At 60.4% G+C, this 16,763-nt stretch overlaps 1 protein-coding gene across 2 annotated transcripts; it reads left to right on the plus strand.

Annotated features, from left to right (window-relative positions):
- The first annotated feature begins 885 nt into the window (after positions 1-885).
- EZH1 (enhancer of zeste 1 polycomb repressive complex 2 subunit) lies at positions 886-14,965 on the plus strand. Of its 2 annotated transcripts, XM_086626710.1 has the most exons (20): positions 886-936; positions 1,765-1,885; positions 2,467-2,595; positions 2,895-3,014; positions 4,071-4,191; positions 4,805-4,978; positions 5,895-5,997; positions 6,257-6,420; positions 7,259-7,350; positions 8,125-8,305; positions 9,213-9,409; positions 9,841-9,932; positions 10,451-10,491; positions 10,991-11,116; positions 12,143-12,321; positions 12,746-12,841; positions 13,238-13,319; positions 13,448-13,528; positions 13,909-13,993; positions 14,112-14,965. In XM_086626710.1, exons 1-20 carry the CDS (start codon positions 926-928, stop codon positions 14,170-14,172), a joined length of 2,256 nt encoding a protein of 751 aa, XP_086482836.1. In that variant the 5' UTR covers positions 886-925; the 3' UTR covers positions 14,173-14,965. The 2 variants fall into 2 exon arrangements, with proteins under 2 accessions (XP_086482836.1, XP_086482835.1); XM_086626709.1 differs by having other exon boundaries at positions 910-936; positions 13,909-14,153.
- Positions 14,966-16,763: the final 1,798 nt, after the last annotated feature.

Below are 16,763 nucleotides of genomic sequence, written 5' to 3' on the forward strand. Positions count from 1 at the left end.
CGGACCGCCCCAGGGCGCGGAGCCGCGGCCCCAGAGCAGCCCCCAGCCCCCTGGAGGGGAAGGACGGGACCCTCGCTGGCGCAGGACGCAGCACCGCCCGCTCCCCGCCGCCGGGGGCCCCCGGAGCAGGAAAGCCGCCGGCAACAGCCGCTTCCTGCCCGGCGCCGCCGCAGGAAGCCCGGGGCCCGCCGCGGGAACCGGCCCCGCTGTCGTTCCGCGGCGATGCGGCACCCGCGTCCCCTGCGGCACCGGGCCCGTCCCTGCCGGCTCTGCGGCCTCGACGACGGGGACCAGAAGGGCCGCGGCCACCGGAGCCGGGGCACCTCGTCGTGGAGCGCGGCACCGCCGACCCAGGCTCCCCTCGGGCGCAGAGGGCGGCAGAGCCGGGGCGGGCCGGGCGCTGCCCCGCCAAGCGCTTCCCGCGGGACCGGGCCGGGCCCGCAGCAGGGTCGGGTCGGGGGGAGCCCGCGGGGAGACGGGGCCGGGCGCACCCGAGCGTGGGCGAGCACCGAGACGGGCTGGGCACCGGGCTCGAAGCCGCCGGGTGCGGTCCGTTCCCCGCACCCGGTGCGGGAGTTCTCAGGGCTGCAACGGGCCCGCCCCGCGGGGCTCCGCCCGGGTCCTGCCGCTGCAGGTCTGGGTCCAGCTCCGGGCTCCGACGCCCGCGCGACCTCGCCCCGCCGGCGGCGCCCGGTGCGCACCCGGCCCGACGGGTGCCACCGGCCGTGGCGCTGGGGCGGGGCGGGGCCCGGGGCGGGGCGGGGCCCGGGGCGTGACCCGGGGCGGGGCGGGGCCCGGGACGGGGCGGGGCCCGGGGCGTGACCCGGGGTGGGGCGTGGCCGGGGCGGGGCGTGGCCGCCCTGGGGCGGGGCCGGGCGCGGCGCAGGCGCAGTTGCGCAGGGGCGCGCGGCCTGCCGCCGGCGCGATGGCCGAGGAGTGAGTGCGGGGCGGGGCGCGGGGGGCCGGGGCAGCCCCCGGGGGGCAGCGGGGTCCCCGCGGTACCGGCTGGGGCCTGGGGGGGGGCTGCGGCCGCCAGGGGCGGTGGCGGCGCGGGACAGCGGGACGAGGGTTCGCCGCCCCGCTCCGCCGGCCTCGGCCCGCTCCGGTGCGTTCACCGGCGCAACCGGGTTGCGGCCCCCGGCGCGGGCCCGCGCTCCGCGCTGCCGCCACAGCAGCCGTGCGGCCCCGCGGGGACGCGCTCGGGCCCGGGAGGAGCGGCGGGAGGGGCCGGCTGGGAGCCCCGGTGCCGTCGCCATCCGAGGCGCCCCGGGACCGGGCCGGGGCCGAGCGGAGCACGTCCCTGCCCGGGCGGGGCCGAGGGTGCACCGCGCCCCGCTCCCGGGGGGACCGGGAGCCGCCGCTGCCCGCGCCGGGCCCGCGCCTCCCCAGCGGCGTGTGCCTGGGGAGGGCGCGGAACCCGGCAGCCCCCCCGGGGGTGCGGCGGGCCGTCCCGCTGCCCGGGGCAGGCGGGAGGGCTCTGCCCGCCGAGGGGTCGCGGGGGCTCCGGGGGGCCGGAGCGGCCGGATCCCAGGCAGCACGCGTCGTTCCCTGCCGCGGCCGACGACCACCAGCTCCTGGGGCTTTTCAGTGCCCGCTGTGCTGCGGCTGGTCCGTAAATAGCACTAGTGCTGATTTGCGCAGTTATTTTTTCCTAGTTTAAGTCTGTGATGCAGTTAAAATCCACGGGGATGTTTTTTCTAACAGTGCTTGTTTACAGGATTAAGCTCTCCATTATTTGATGTTTATTCTTTCTTACTTTTGTAGAAAAATGGAAGTCGCCACTCCTCCAACGTCAAAATGTATTATATACTGGAAAAGAAAAGTCAAGTCTGAATACATGCGTCTCCGGCAGCTGAAGAGGTTTCAGGCGAACATGGGAGCGAAGGTAAAGACGTAACGATGGGCGCTCGAGCTGAAAGTGTCTCCTAAGTGCTTCACTTCAGCTTACAGTGTTGGAGAGCTATCAGGTGGGCGCCTCGTCCTGCGAGATAAGCTTGTTTTGGTTGCAGCCCGGATAAGTCCGAAGAGATGCTGCTTCTGCTCATGCTCCGTTATTCGCCTCGAGCGGCGCGGTCAGCGTCTGTTGGACGCCTTTGGCTGGGTGCTGGTGTCACTGCAGCCAGGGGGCTCGTTGCTGCGTGTTCTGTAAAGTGTCTCCCTGCTTGAACCCTCTTGGTGCTGGTGGGTTTCAGGTGACTTACTCTGATGCTCCTCTCCTTGGCAGGCAGGATTTTAGAAGAGGTCGGCTGAGATCAGGAGTTATCAAAAGCTGCTGACTGTTGGGAAGATTTTCAGCATGGTTTTGTAGCAATGCTGAGTTTCATTAGAATTCCATCTAATAAGTATCGTAAATTTGAAATGCTCTGCCTTGCATAGGTTTTGATGCTTGAAACAAAATCTCAGGAGGGATTTTAGTGTTCTCAACATGATTTCTTAAGTTTTGAGGCCTGATTTCTCTCATTACAGGCTCTGTTTGTGGCCAACTTTGCAAAGGTTCATGAAAAGACTCAAATTCTGAACGAAGACTGGAAGAAGCTTCGAGTCCAGCCGGTGCAATTGATGAAGCCAGTCAGCGGGCACCCGTTCCTAAAACAGGTGTGGAGAGGAAAAGGGGCACGGCAGCAGCAAGGGTGGACTAGAACCAGGGCTTTGCAGGGAGCTGTGAGGATACAGCATCAATTTTGTGTGTGCTGGCCTATGTCAATGTCAGGCTGTGCCTCCCACTCTTCTGGGATGCAGAAATGGGAAAAAAAAAAAGCCCAACCACAAGGCCTTTCTTGTGAAAGAGTCACAGAAAGTGATGCAGTGTTTGTCCTGAAGTGCAGCTTCCCTCTGGCTGTGGCTGCCTCCCAGGGACGGTTTCCTCACTGCCCTTCTTTGTACTCCTGTTCCAGTGTACTGTTGAGAGCATTTTCCCGGGATTTCCAAGCCAGACGCTGTACATGAGGACACTGAACACAGTGGCACTGGTGCCCATTATGTACTCCTGGTCCCCTCTGCAGCAGAATTTCATGGTATGTAGGAAGGCTCTGTGGTGCAAGATCTTGGTGCAATTAATCGTAATCGTTACATGGCTTTGGAGTGATTGTGCCTCCTTCAACCCACTTCTTTCAAGTGATATCTGCCCGAGAGATGATGGAAAGGGTTGTTTTAGCTGCTTGTTTTGTTGAATCCCATAAACCAGCCTAGTATCCACGCTGTCTTACCCAGCTGGTCTCTCCTTTACTTCTGACTCCTTGATAGATCCACCATTATTTCACAGGATTCAAGGAGTAAATAGGTGTGGGTTGTGTTGTTGTTGTTAAGATTTTTCTTCCCTTTCAAGTCAAGAGTTTTATTTCTTAGGCAGGTCCTTTCCTTTGTGAGTCGATTACTTTACTGGCCTCATCGTCAGGATGCTACTGAGGACTAGTTCCTCTGTCATGGGAGTGATTTAAATGCAGATTTTGGTGTGGCGTAGTTAAGATTATTTATTAAACAAATCGGTGGTCTGTGGCTAGCCTGGCTCCCTGCCTGCGGTGGGGTGTGGATGTGTTCATGCAACGCTCAGGGCTCTCTGAAGCCTCTGGTTGCAGGCTGGGGGAGCAGTCTGACACCAGCGACGGTAAGGCAGAGGCTGTCGGTGGTGCCATGGCAATGAAGATCCAATGTCCTTACTCCTGTGGTTAACGTGAGAATGCTCCTCAGCTTTGGCTCTGTTCCTCTGGGGAGTGAGTTACCGGTTTGCCTTTCACTGTTCCAGTTCTACTCTGCCTTGAGCACAATCTCTGACATTTTTTGGCTGTTTATTATTCTTGGCATGTGTGTGTTTCTGAGTTGCTGTAAGCCTTGGAGGCACACCTCTCCTTTTCTAAAGCAAATTTTGCTTTCAGGGGTCAGAGTTGTGCTGCTGGCATGGGATAACGATGACATGTCAGTGATGAGACGTCGGAAACTTCAGCCAGGGAGGCTGAACCTGTGCCTGGCACTGTGCTGTCTGTGGCTCTGAATGGTCTGGAGCAGCCCGAGACACAGCCTGGCCAGGAATTGGCAAGCGCCGGCTTTCTGAGTTGTGTCTGATCTCTTTTCAGGTGGAGGATGAAACGGTTCTGTGCAATATCCCTTACATGGGAGATGAGGTGAAGGAAGAAGATGAAACTTTCATTGAAGAGCTTATTAATAACTATGATGGGAAGGTTCATGGAGAGGAAGGTAACCTGGGAGCAGTCAGCGCTGTCTTGCGCTCTTAACATATCCAAGTAGCTAAGAAGTCAAAAGGTGGCAGCAGTAACCAGTTTTTCTGTGGGAGCTCTTTGAGCAGAAAAGGAACATGCCTGCTGTTCTAGTTTGCAAGGACACAGTCCTGCCTTTTGGTATCCCGCTCCGTTCGAGGCCTGGGGTGCTCTGGAGCCGGTGCTCTTGTTCACGGGGGTTCACAGGAGTGCTCTAGGGTGCTGAAAAACATGCTACAGGTTAGGATTTGCTCAGCAACCTCATTTCACTTGTGAGCTCCTTAGCCAAGACTTTAATCAGTCTTTTCAAAATGAAAAGCCAGTGTGTTTCCCCGCAGTGCTGCCTACCTCGTTGTAAAACTCTGCCTGGAGGGAGAAGGGCAGAGAAAACTCTGGTGTGGCCTGTCCTCAGATTGCTAAAAACAATACGCTGCTCTGATGACTCCAGCATTAAAATCCCACCTAGCCCTACAAAATTGCGAGGCAGGTTCCAGTTGCTAACCATGTCGTGTTCCTGGCTTGTGGTTTCCCACCATGAGGAGCGTGAAGGATGATGGCACACCCACAAACTGGCTGACATCTCTGTGTTTCAGAAATGATTTCAGGGTCAGTCCTAATCAGCGATGCTGTGTTCCTGGAGCTAGTGAATGCCCTGAATCAGTACTCAGATGAGGAAGAGGAAGGACACAATGATTCTGAGGTTAAACAGGAGGATGGAAAAGAGGAGCTGCCGGTTACAAGGAAAAGAAAGCGAATTGCGGTGGAAGGTGGGTTTGGCCACAGAAACTGTGGCTGTGTTGGTCACATTTCCGTTCTGCCCTGCCCAGGGAGCTGGCCACTGCTCCCACTGCCAGCACTGTCGTGGTTGTTAATGCGTCACTATGAGTAGTAACCACCTTGGCAAGTTCTGGTACGGCAGTCGAAAGCAGAAGGGACGTCGGTTGTTCTCGTTGTCCCCTGTGGACAGGATAAGAAGCCATCAGCTTAAAGTGTGTTGAGGGAGAATTTAGATGAGTCATGTGGAAAACCGTTTCATGGTAAGATTAGCAAAGCAGTGGGGTGTTACCTGAGGAGGCTGCGGGATCTCTGCTCCTGGAGGTTTTGAAGTGCTGGTCTGGCAAGCGCCCGTCAGTAAGTTTGTAGGTAGATCTGATTGTGCTGCAGGTCAGGGAGGTGGAGCTTTTCAAATCCCTTCCAGACCCGTTTTCCATGTATTAGTGTTCCTCTTCTCTGTCCTGTGCCACCTGGAGTTCTTGTTGCATAGAGGAAGCTCTGGTTTGTGGGATTTTCACATGTCCTGCCTGACCTTAGGAAGGCTGACTGGTAATTTTGTCTTTGTCTTTGGTTTATAGTGATACGGGTAGAACAAATACCAGATCCTTTCGTAGGTGTAGAAAAGCATTGTCTGCAAATCCTGACCTGGTGAAAACAAAAGGTAGTAGTCCGTGAGAAATCATCAGTGCTTCCATCGGTACCTTATGCTCTTCTGAGAGTGGCGGTGTACGGCATCTGGAAATGCCTCAGCCTAGTTGCAGGACGAAAGGTTTATCCATTGTACATGAGATTACATTTCTGTCTCTTAAAATTCAATCCTGAAACACCTACTGGAGTCGCTCTCTGTGGAAGAGGAAAGACACGTTCACATCAGCTGGACTGAGGAATCGTCTCTCTTCTTTTTCACAGGTAACAAGAAGTGTTCAAAGAAGCGGTTTCCCAATGACATGATATTCACTGCGATTTCTTCCATGTTTCCTGAATACGGCTTCCCGGACGACATGAAAGAGAGGTAGAGGATCTCTGCTTGAGTTGTCTGTGACCTTTGTTGGCAACAGTTGAGGTCTGTGTTTCAGAGCACCGCCCTGTGCTCTGAGCAGAAAGCAGAGCTCCCCGCGCGGTGAGCGGGGCGGCTTTTGGGTGCTACAAGCTTCAGCTTTGCCTCGGGGTGCCTGGGCCGGGGTCCCACCGGCCCGGATCGTGACGCAGTCGCGTAACACGTCCCGGACGAGGAAAGCAGGCGCATCCCTGGGTGTGTGTTTGTCGAACAGGTACCGGGAGCTCACGGAAGTGTCGGACCCGAACGTGCTGCCGCCGCAGTGCACTCCCAACATCGACGGGCCGTGCGCGAAGTCGGTCCAGCGGGAGCAGTCCCTGCACTCCTTCCACACCCTCTTCTGCCGCCGCTGCTTCAAATACGACTGTTTTCTGCATCGTAAGTGCAGTCTCGGCCGGACGCTTCCCTAGAGCCCTTTTCTCCTCATTTGTCCTCAGTGCTTCATGCCGCTGTACGCCTTGCTTAGTGTCTGTGCCGCAGTCTTTAGAGGGTGGTGCCTCCCCGGAGTTTGCAGTGGAGCCTTAGGAGCTGACAGGTGCCCAGAAGCCTTTTATAAAGACGGCTCCCCTCGTGTCCTCACGTGGATGGCAAACCGACGAGCGCGGCCGTCCCCTCTCTCACCACTGTTCAGCGCGCCGCGTTCGAGCCTCCTGGCAGTTTGTGCCAGAAATACTGCTGCGACTAGACTTTGCTCTTGCTTTGCAGAAGCTCATCAGGGAAAGGCATGAACGTGTTTCACTTCCAAAGTCTGGACATGCCTCTGTGTTTTGTTGCCTCACTGGAACTTACAGCTTCATCTTAGTCATGTTCCTGCGGTTTGTCCTGCCAAAGCCTTTTGGATACTGGTTAGCTGTTGGGCCTGCAGTTTCGCAGGTCTAAGGGCTTCTTTGGAAAGTCACAGGACTCTTTCCAGTGAATTATTTATTAAAAGATGTCATATTAAGATCATGTGGTCTTTTTGTTTCAGTCTGAAAGCAGATCTTTTTCCTATGGCCTCTCCTTCCCACGGGTCCCCCCACTGCCGCTGAGTCCCCGTCACGGGTCAGAGCAGGGCTGGCCGGGAGGTCCCGCTGCGGGGGGAGCTGCTCGGGCGCTCTCGCCAACCACCTCAGGCTCCCTCTTACCTTCGCTGAGCTCGTGCTGCCCCTGTCCCTTGCAGCGTCGGGGGGAGGCTCTTGGAGGATGCTAATAGTAAAGATAACTGTTATTTTTTCAGCTTTTCATGCTACACCTAATGTGTACAAACGAAAGAATAGAGAGACCAAGATCGAGCCAGATCCTTGCGGAGCAGACTGTTTCCTCTGGCTGGTATGTTTCTGCGTTGCTGCTTTCGAAACCACGAGAGGTGGCCTGGCCAGCCCTGCTCTGCAGAACTCTGTGGGTCGCTTTCACGACTTTGATGACTTTTCAGAATTAGTTCTAATGCTCATGGGATTCAGGGGAGCATGAATCCAAGTGTAGACCTTACCAGATGCATATTTTAGCACATCTCCAACGAAGACTAATTTAATAGCTAGCAGATGGGAAATTATGGTGACAAATGATTTCTCTGGACTCAGTGCAGCGTTTGAAAAATGAAGCCCAAGTTAAAAATGTTGGGGAAGGAATCTAGCGCGTGTGGAGAAGGCTCAGACTATTTTAAACATGATCTGTCAGAAACGCAGCCGAGCTCTGCTACTGGGGATGAGAGCTGTGGGTCGGCAGAGGTGGCTGCAGGGAGGTGGGTGCGCTCGGTGGTGTCGGAGCTGGTCGGCTGGCTCGGACACGGGGTGTCCGGGGAACTGCGGGGCTGGAGCAGAGGGAGAGGCCAGAAGTTCATTGCTAGGGGAAGAGTCAGGGGAGCAGACTTGGGGGCCAGGGTCAGGGACCCTCTTCCAACTGGGCAGCGATGCCGAAGGAAGCAAAGCGGGAACGTGCAGCGCAGGCAGCTGGCAGGGCCTCTGCATCGCCGAAGTGACCTGGCGCGGCGGGTCTGCCACCTTCTCTGGGTGGAGATGGGGCAGGGCTGGTCCCGGGGCCTGCAGAGAAGCCTTTCTGTGTTCCCTGGTCACCCGCCACCCGCCCTGTCTTCTCTGGTTGCAGGAAGGAGCCAAGGAGTTCGCTGCGCTGCACAACCCCAGGTCCAAGTGCTCGGGCCGGCGCCGCCGGAGGCACCACGTGGTGGGCGCTTCCTGCTCCAACACCCCGGCTTCCACCGTCGCCGAGACCAGGGAGGGCGACAGCGACCGAGACACGGGCAACGAGTGGGCCTCGAGCTCCTCGGGTACGGTGGCACCCCAGGGACACCCCGTCCCCTCCGGCAGCGTGGCAGGGAGGGCAGGCGGCACCTCGCAGCTGAGGCTGTGCCCGCCTCTGCGTCCCGCACGGGACCGGGGAGCTTGGAGTTGGAAAACAGAGTCGGTGTTTACATGGGCTCAAACAAGCATGAGGGACACCAGCCCCTGCTCTTGCTGCTGTGGGATTCCTTGTCCTCTCCCAGGAAGGAGGAATGTTTCCAGGCAAAGCAAGAGCTTTGCTGCGAGCTGCGAAGCCAGGAGCTCTCAGCTCCGAATGCCTTTGCTGGCTGTGCATGAGGGAAGTGCCCCAGCAGGGCAGTGCCTGGGCAGTGCCGATCTGCGTGCTCGTCCCTGCTGTGGCGCAGAGCAGTGCCCAGGAGCTGTTGAGGTGGAGCCTCATCCATGGGCTTGCCAGGGGCGAGCGCTTCCGCAGTGCCGCAGACACGCACTGAGCTGCTCCTGCCATGCTGGGGATGTGGTGGCAGCTGGAGCAGAATGAGCTCCCGGGGGGCAGAGGTCATCCATACATTGGGGTCCCATCTCAGGTGGAGAGGAGAGAGCAGCTTCCTCGTCCTCGGGCCTCTCTGGTGCTGCTGCCCCAGGCAGCGAGCTCTGTCCTGGGCCAGCCCTGGAAGGGGAAGGTGGCACGGTGGCTCCGGTGCAGCCTTGCTGCGAGGGGGCCAGCGCCACCGTCCCCACCAGCGCCAGCGCTGGGCTGCCTGCTGGAAGCAGGTGGTGCGGTAGGAAGCACAGCGCGGGGCTGCCGGGAGGTGCAGGGGCTGGGGCAAGGCGGGGCGTCGGGCACCGCTGGGGATCCGCTGCCCCGGGAAGCTGCGACGGCGAGGATGTGTCCTCCCGTGCTGCATTTGTCCTAACGTCTGCCTTTCCTGGCAGAGGCAAACTCCCGCTGCCAGACCCCCACCAAGCAGAAGCTGAGCCCGGCCTCCTCCCAGCTCTTTGCGGTGGAGACGCCGCAGGAGCCGGTCGAGTGGACGGGAGCCGAGGAGTCGCTCTTCCGTGTCTTCCACGGGACCTACTTCAACAACTTCTGCTCGATTGCACGGCTGCTGGGGACGAAGACGTGCAAGCAGGTGGGTGCCCGGGAAGGGCTGGCACTGCAGCGGCTGCCCTGCGGCGGCATGGAGCCCTTGGCCGCTGCCTGCCTGTTGGTTTGTCTTCTCTGCCACAAACCACCTCGAGGAGTGTGTTGCATCAACGCCCTGTGGAGTTCAGTGTCGTGACTTTGCAGTGCTGCTGCTGCAGAACGCGCCCCATGCGCGCCCGGTGCTGTTGGCATTCTCCAGAGCGCCCTGTCTGAGGCCGGGCGTGCTGGCAGGGCGGGCGCTCATTTCCCTGGCAAGAGAAGCGATGACAGCCGCGGTCAGTGAAATGGGCCACAACTGCCGACCAGTCCGGGCACTGGGAGCCCCTCGTGTGTGCGTGCTTGCGCTCTCTCGTGCTTTAGATAAAACCAACTTGAGTGCTCTGAACTTTATTCTTCTTTTTGCCTGTTCTTTGGTAGGTCTTTCAGTTTGCTGTGAAAGAATCACTTATAACGAAACTGCCAACAAACGAGTTAATGAATCCATCCCAGAAGAAGAAAAGGAAGCACAGGCAAGTGTTGGACAAACTTGTTTTGTTCTTAAAACGCAACCAGATCCACTGCTTTTTGTGCCAAAGCATTCCTGGTAATCTCCATCTGGCTCCCATCCATGCACACGTCCCGCTGTCGCACAGGGCTGCGGGTGCTGCTCCTGGCCCGTGCCCCTGGTGCTGCTGCCCTGGCTGGGATGCTCGGGCACCACTGCTGCCAGAGGGCCGGTACCACTGTCCCAACAGCAGCCTCAGCCTCCCCTCCCTGACTGACAGCCTACTTTTTCCATGTTGATCCCAGTGAGTCCAGCAGTATTCTGGCTCTGGATTTGCCTTAAATAACTTCTGCTGTAGCTGTGCCGTTCCCATCTCTCTCCGCTTCGTGCCCAGCTGGTGGTTATTAACGTGTGAAGCTGCCAGGCGGCCTCTGGGATCTCCTGTCTGCTGCCGCCGCGCTGGCCGGCGGTGCCGAGCGGTCGTGGCCAGCGCTTCCTGACGGAGCCTCGTGCATCCCCTCAGACCCTCTGCTTCTCTTCCAGGCTGTGGGCTGCGCACTGCAGGAAGATTCAGCTGAAGAAAGGTAACATCAGCGGGCCGCATCGCGTGAGGTTTGCGAGGCCGCTTGCCCGCGGGATCGTGTTCCCTGGCTCCGACCCGCACAGCGGGACGGCCGTGTCCTGCTCTCCAGCCCGGCAGCAGCAGCACAGAGGGGGAGCGGCTCCCCCTGGCCGGGCTCCTTGGGGTGCCGCGGGCCGGCCCCGCTGCGGCTGTGCCGTGGGAATCGCCGCCGTGCCGGTGCTCTCGCTGAGGCAGTGCGTGCGGTGCGGTCTTGGTGCAGCCAGAGTGGAGGCTGAGGTTTGGCGTGTGGCCCCGCTGTGACGGGCAGCTCGGGGCAGAGCAGGCGCACGTGGCGTGTTGGTGATCGCAGCCGCGTGTGGGTGCTGGGTGTCGCCGGTCTCCCCCCACCGCAGGCAAATGGGGACCTCGCACCATCCCTGCTCCAGAGCCCTGGGCGTGCTGCTTTTAAACATTTCTGCGATGTGCAACTTCTAATCCGGGTGCTCCTCCTCTCCTTCCAGACAATTCGCCTACCCAGGTGTACAACTACCAGCCCTGTGACCACCCCGAGCATCCCTGCGACAGCTCCTGCCCTTGCATCATGACCCAGAATTTCTGTGAGAAGTTCTGCCAGTGCAACCCTGACTGTAAGGAGAAGCCCAGGGCTGTGGGGCGGGGAAGGCAGCGATCCTGCCGCAGAGCAGAGGGAGGGAGCGGCCGGGGCCGCGGGAGGCTGCGCGATCCCTGCACTCGCTGCTCCGGCCGTCCGCGGCAGCTTGATTCACAGTCTGCCAAAGCCCAAAGGGAAACTGTTCCGTGCATCCCCGTGGCTCTCAGCAGCTGAGATACACGCTCTTGTCAGAGATGCGCGTCTGCCTGTTGGTATCCGGCACCAACACCCTGCGGGTGATGCTGCTGGTTCCCTGGCAGCAGGACGCGTGGCCGGCAGTTGGGGTGGGAGTTGGATCGCTGCTCTGCCGCAGTTATTTTATTTTTCCTCTCTGGGCTTCCGTTCCCAGCTCTGCGATGGAGGTAACCACGTTTGCCCACATTGGTGGGGCTTCTGAGGGCAGATTGCTTAAGGGTTCTGACACAGCTTGGGGCTGGAAGGACTACAGGGTGACAGGGAGCCAACCCGGGCTCCAGGATTCTCTGTACTGATCCGTTATGTTTGTATTATCCGAGTTGTTTATTTTCAAATGCACATAGTTAGTCCCAAGAGGCAGATCAGCATCTCCGGCCAGAGGGGCAGGACCCTGCGCGTGGTCTGTGCCCTGCTGGGTGTGCGCGGTGCTCAAAGCTCCCGTGCGTGCAGAGCGTTCCTGTGATTCACTTCCAGCTCCTGGCTGCCTGGGCTGCCTCACCCCCACCTTGTCTCATGTTCTTAGTGAGCACTGAGTGTCCTGGTGGCTTTGTGGGGCGGGACGGTGGGCTGGGGGCCCGGAGCAGAGTGGGTGCAGAGATCTTTATTAGCACAAAGGCACCTTCCCTATGATAGCGGGGCGGTGGGCAGGCGGCACAGCCCTTGGTCACGGATGGGCTCAGTTCTGAGCCTGCCCAGCACCTGCCAGGGTGAGACCTGGCTTGGGCGAGCTGCCGTGGGGCAGGACCCTGCACGGCCCCTCTCCTGCAAAACACCTCACGATGCAAAACCGCGGGCTGTGTTGCCGCAGGTCAGAATCGCTTCCCAGGCTGCCGCTGTAAAACCCAGTGCAACACCAAGCAGTGCCCGTGCTACCTGGCCGTGCGGGAGTGCGATCCGGACCTCTGCCTGACCTGTGGGGCTTCGGAGCACTGGGACTGCAAGGTGGTCTCCTGCAAGAACTGCAGCATCCAGCGAGGTCTCAAAAAGGTATGGACAGCAGCGTGGCTCTGGACTGGGAGCGGGCAGGGGGCTGCCCCGGGGCAGAGCGGATAAATGGAGCTCCTGCTCCTGCTTCTGTAGCACTTAATCTGGTGTATGGATCATGGATGTGAAAATCAGGAGACGGGGGTTTTGTGAGGAAGGGTGCGAGCAAGGGAGTGTGAAAAGTGACTCCAGAGAAAGGTTAGGTCTTGAATTCTGCAGGTCAGGGCAAGGGGTGGCATGTAGAAAAGACCAGAATTCAGAGGAAGAGGCAAATTAGTGGGTGTCCAGTAACGTGCAGCTCCAGCTGCACAGGTGGAGAGCTCTTCACCGTTGCTTCCTGGCCTGCCTGATGCACAGTGTGGTCTGCGTGTGCTGCGAGGTGGTGGGCCTGCAGACCGTAACCGTTTCCTTTTCACCGTGGCTCCAGCATTTATTGCTGGCACCGTCGGATGTCGCCGGCTGGGGGACTTTCATCAAGGAGTCCGTGCAGAAGAATGAGTTCATCTCGGAGTACTGTGGTGAGGTCAGTGCTTCTGCCTGTGCTGGGGCCGCTGTGCCGCGTGCTCGGGAGGCTGCGCTCAGTGGCAGCGCTTCCATCGACCGCTGCTCCAATGGAACAGTGTGCGTCCCCGGCTCGGCTGTGGCCGTGGGCTCACTCTGACCGGGTTTAGAGGTGGAATCTTGGACCGTTTCAGAACCCATCTCAGCACCTTTAGGCCCTCCACCATGAAGGAGCGTGTTGTGTACGTGCTGCTCCCTCCCCGGGAGCCCAGCTCGTGTCTCTGCTCCCTCCCTGGGGGCCCTGGCAAGCTCCTGCCCGTGGGGTGGGAGGGTGTTTCGAGGAGGCCACGAGTGCTGCTTCTTGCAGCCTCGCTGTGCCCTCAGGCACTGAGTCTCTCAAGGTGTTCTCCTTCTCCAGCTTATTTCGCAGGATGAGGCTGACCGGCGAGGGAAGGTCTATGACAAGTACATGTCCAGCTTCCTCTTCAACCTCAACAACGGTAACTGGCCTGGGGCTCGAGGGCTGGCGGAGACGGGCTGCTGGGTAGGGGCTGGTGGCCAGGGTCTGTCCCCTGAGCAGCACACCTGTCTTCACACTACAGTTTTCTTCTGTTTTTTTTCTTAATAGATTTTGTTGTTGATGCCACTCGCAAAGGAAATAAAATCCGCTTTGCCAATCACTCAGTGAACCCCAATTGCTATGCCAAAGGTGAGATACTGCTGCCCAGTCAGATCCTGGTGGGGGGAGGTTCTCTGGAGTCCTGCTCCGCTCCAGGATCGCAGCGGATTCTCTGGGGTCCCGAGTTGCCCTCAGCCTGCGGGAGGCCCGGACAAAGTCTCCTTCCCTCTGCAGCCAGTGATGTTCCCGTGGGTGAGGGCCCTGCTCAGCTCTGCGGTGGCCGTGGCCTCCCCGGGGGAGATCACTGCGGGAGAGCGGCTGGGGGCTCCCTGGGGAGTGCCCCGTTCCTGCCAGGCAGGAGCTGGGTACCGCGGCCCTGGGGGCCAGCAAGTGGCCATGCAGGGCAGAATGTCGCGAGACCTCCTGGCCTCACCTGGAGCTGCATGACTCTGATGTCTCTCTGCTTGCAGTCGTGATGGTGAATGGAGACCACCGGATAGGGATCTTTGCCAAGAGGGCCATCCAGGCGGGAGAGGAGCTCTTCTTCGATTACAGGTACCGCGGGGAGCGGCCGGCCAGGGACCGGGGCGCAGAGCTGACCCTGCTTTCCGAGCACACGTTCGTGGGGAGCGCGGGAGGTCGTTACAGCAGCCGTGGCTTTCCTGTCTTGTAGGTACAGCCAGGCAGACGCCCTGAAGTATGTTGGCATAGAGAGGGAGACAGATGTCATCTAGGCTGTGCGGGGCGGTCCCCGGCACAGCTCGCTGCTGCACCTTGTAAGCGATGCCATGTTTGCTTCACGCTGACATGACTGCTGCTGTTCCTGTTGCTGTGTGTGTCACAAGTGCTACTTTCCATCCAGACGCCCAGAGAGAGATTTGGGCAGGAGTGTGAGCGGCCGCTGCCCGGGTGGCAGCTTTGCCAGCCCTGGACAGGGGCAGGCTCTGGAGCCTCACTCCGCAAGCGTCTCCGGGGTGGAGGGAGCCCATGGGCCAAGGCAGCTGGGGCTTGGAGAAAAGCTGTGGTGCAGGAGGAGGTACAGCCATGCGTTCTCAGTCTCTCTCTTTTCCACCAGCTGCTGGAAGAACAAGAGAGAGTGAGGTACCGGCTGCACCGAGAGCCGGGGCGCAGCTGGGGGGTAGAGGGGCTGGTGCTCCCCTCCAGCCCTGTGCCCTGCGATAAGCTCTGGTCTCGGGTCCTACCTCTTGCTGCCTGTTTTGTCCTGTTGACAAGGACAGCGACAGGGTTGGAAGCCATAGGGATGTGGCTGCAGCAGTCCCCAGCGCCGGGCTGCTGTCGCTGAGGCTCTGTTTCCCCTCTGCCCCTGCTGGCGGGGGGATGGGGGCTGCCCAGCCGTGGCTGCGTGGCACGATGTTCGAGGATGGGGAGAGCAGCGCTATGCAAAAAGTCACTTTGGGTAGGGGTGGCACTGAGCTGGTTTGAGACGATGTCGCGGGGGCGCAGCTGTGAGTGCAAGAGGAGTCCCGAGGCAGCAGGAACGCGGGAGCCTGCGGACGCCCGTCCAGCCCGCGGCCCGTTCTCGTGGCCGGGGGGTGCCTGGTTGGCTCCTGCCCCTCCCCAGCCACGCTGCTGCCTGGCCCTTCTGGGGCTGATGTGTGGGTGCCTCTGCCAGGCAGCTTCAGGGTGGTGGGGGCTCCCGCTGACCGTCTGGGGCTGCACCCAGAGCGAGGGACGGGCCTCGGCCACCCTGCACCCAGGCGGGCACTTCCAGACCACGCGGTGCCAGAGCTGGTTCCTCCACCCTCCTCTCTCGGGACAGTCCCCTTCGGAGCAGCGTGGGCTCTGTGGGAGGTGTCGGGCGCTGCAGGAGCCGGCAGAATCGGGTCCCCTCGGGGCAGGAGCCTTTCACTGCACAGGACTTTCCGCGTGTCGCTGTGCCGATGTTTGGAGAGGGCACAGCAGAACTGCGGTGAGCCGGGGAAGGCTCCTGGGAAACCTGCCCGGGGTCTCTGACACTGCGGCCCTGGCCCTGGGGATAAGGGGGAAATGTTGCCTGACAGGGTGAGGTTTGGCCTTGGCACCCCATGCAAAAAGAAAAAGAAAAAAGCACTTTAAACTAATCCTTCTCAGTTGGCAGCTGGGCCCCGCGTACGGCTCTGGGGTGGTCCCAGACGGGTGTCGTCCCTCGGCGGCACCTCTGCGGGGATGTTGGGGCAGTCGGGACGGGGGGGGGGCTCTTTCCCGAGCAGAGCCTGGGGTGACCCGAGGATGGGGCTGTCCCCTGGGAGCCACGTGCGCTGCTGGCCGACTGCCCAGCCTGGTGCTGGGTGCCGGAGGGTCAGGGTGCTCCACTGGGCACCCAGTGATGGCCTCCTGGGATGGCGCGAGGAGGCCGGCTGAGCCATGTTGTGGCACAGAGGGGACTGGAGCTCCTCACCCCTTTAGGGGGGCAGTGGTGTGGAGGGTGGGCAGCGTTTGTCTGGGGGCACAGCACAGAGGTGAGCAGTGCTGAGGGCCCTGCCCCACTCCTTTGGGGAACTGCGGGGCTCCCCATGTGCCACCCTGATCCAGATGTGCGGTCTGTGAACACGGAGAGGTGCTGGGTGTGCCCCGGGAGCCGAGCCCTCCCTGGCATGGCACTGCGCCATGCCTCTCCCAGCCTCCCGCCATGGCAGGCGAGGCTGTCCATCCGTCCTTCCTGCTCTCCATGATGCCCTCCTGGGGCTCGGAGGGGTTTGGGTCTGTCTGGAGCAGCACTTGTACCCCAGCACCTGCCTGAGCCCCGCTCCCCGCTGCCTCTGCCCACCCGGCTTGCCCCGACCCCGCTCTCAGCTCAGCGGCCTCTGCCACTTTGGCCATATCTGCACTATGCCAGGCTTGTGTCTGTGGTTTGTTGACGGTGAATAATAATGCACTTTAAAAATAACGTGGCTTGTAGCCTTTGTCATAATAAAGTGGTAGCGAACATCCTCCCGCGCTCGCTGGCCTCTGTTACCCGAGGGAGCAGTGGGCAGGGGCACGTTCCCTGCCTGGCTGCTGCCCCCTCCGCGGCAGTCGGCACTCCGGAGCCCAGTCGGCACCCTGGAGCCCAGTGGCTCGTGAGTGGCCTGAACCAGTGCCGGTGCGGGGCTGGGAGGTGGCAGAGGTGTGCGGGGGGAGAGCAGGACGGGGGAGTGTGTGGCCGTGGGCTGAGCTGCGAGCAGCCCCGCTCTCTCCATCCTGCATCCCGCCCCAGGAGGGCAACGGCCGTTGTTGGCGCTGGTCCCTCCTGCAGGTGCAGGCTGAGCCGCGGCGGAGCTGCCGCCCCTGCGTGCCCCGGCTGCCGGAGCGAAGGCTGGGAGGCGTCAAACGCCGTCATTCTGCC

The sequence above is a fragment of the Tauraco erythrolophus genome, chromosome 25, assembly GCF_009769465.1.
Source record: "Tauraco erythrolophus isolate bTauEry1 chromosome 25, bTauEry1.pri, whole genome shotgun sequence".
Taxonomy (NCBI): Eukaryota; Metazoa; Chordata; class Aves; order Musophagiformes; family Musophagidae; genus Tauraco; species Tauraco erythrolophus.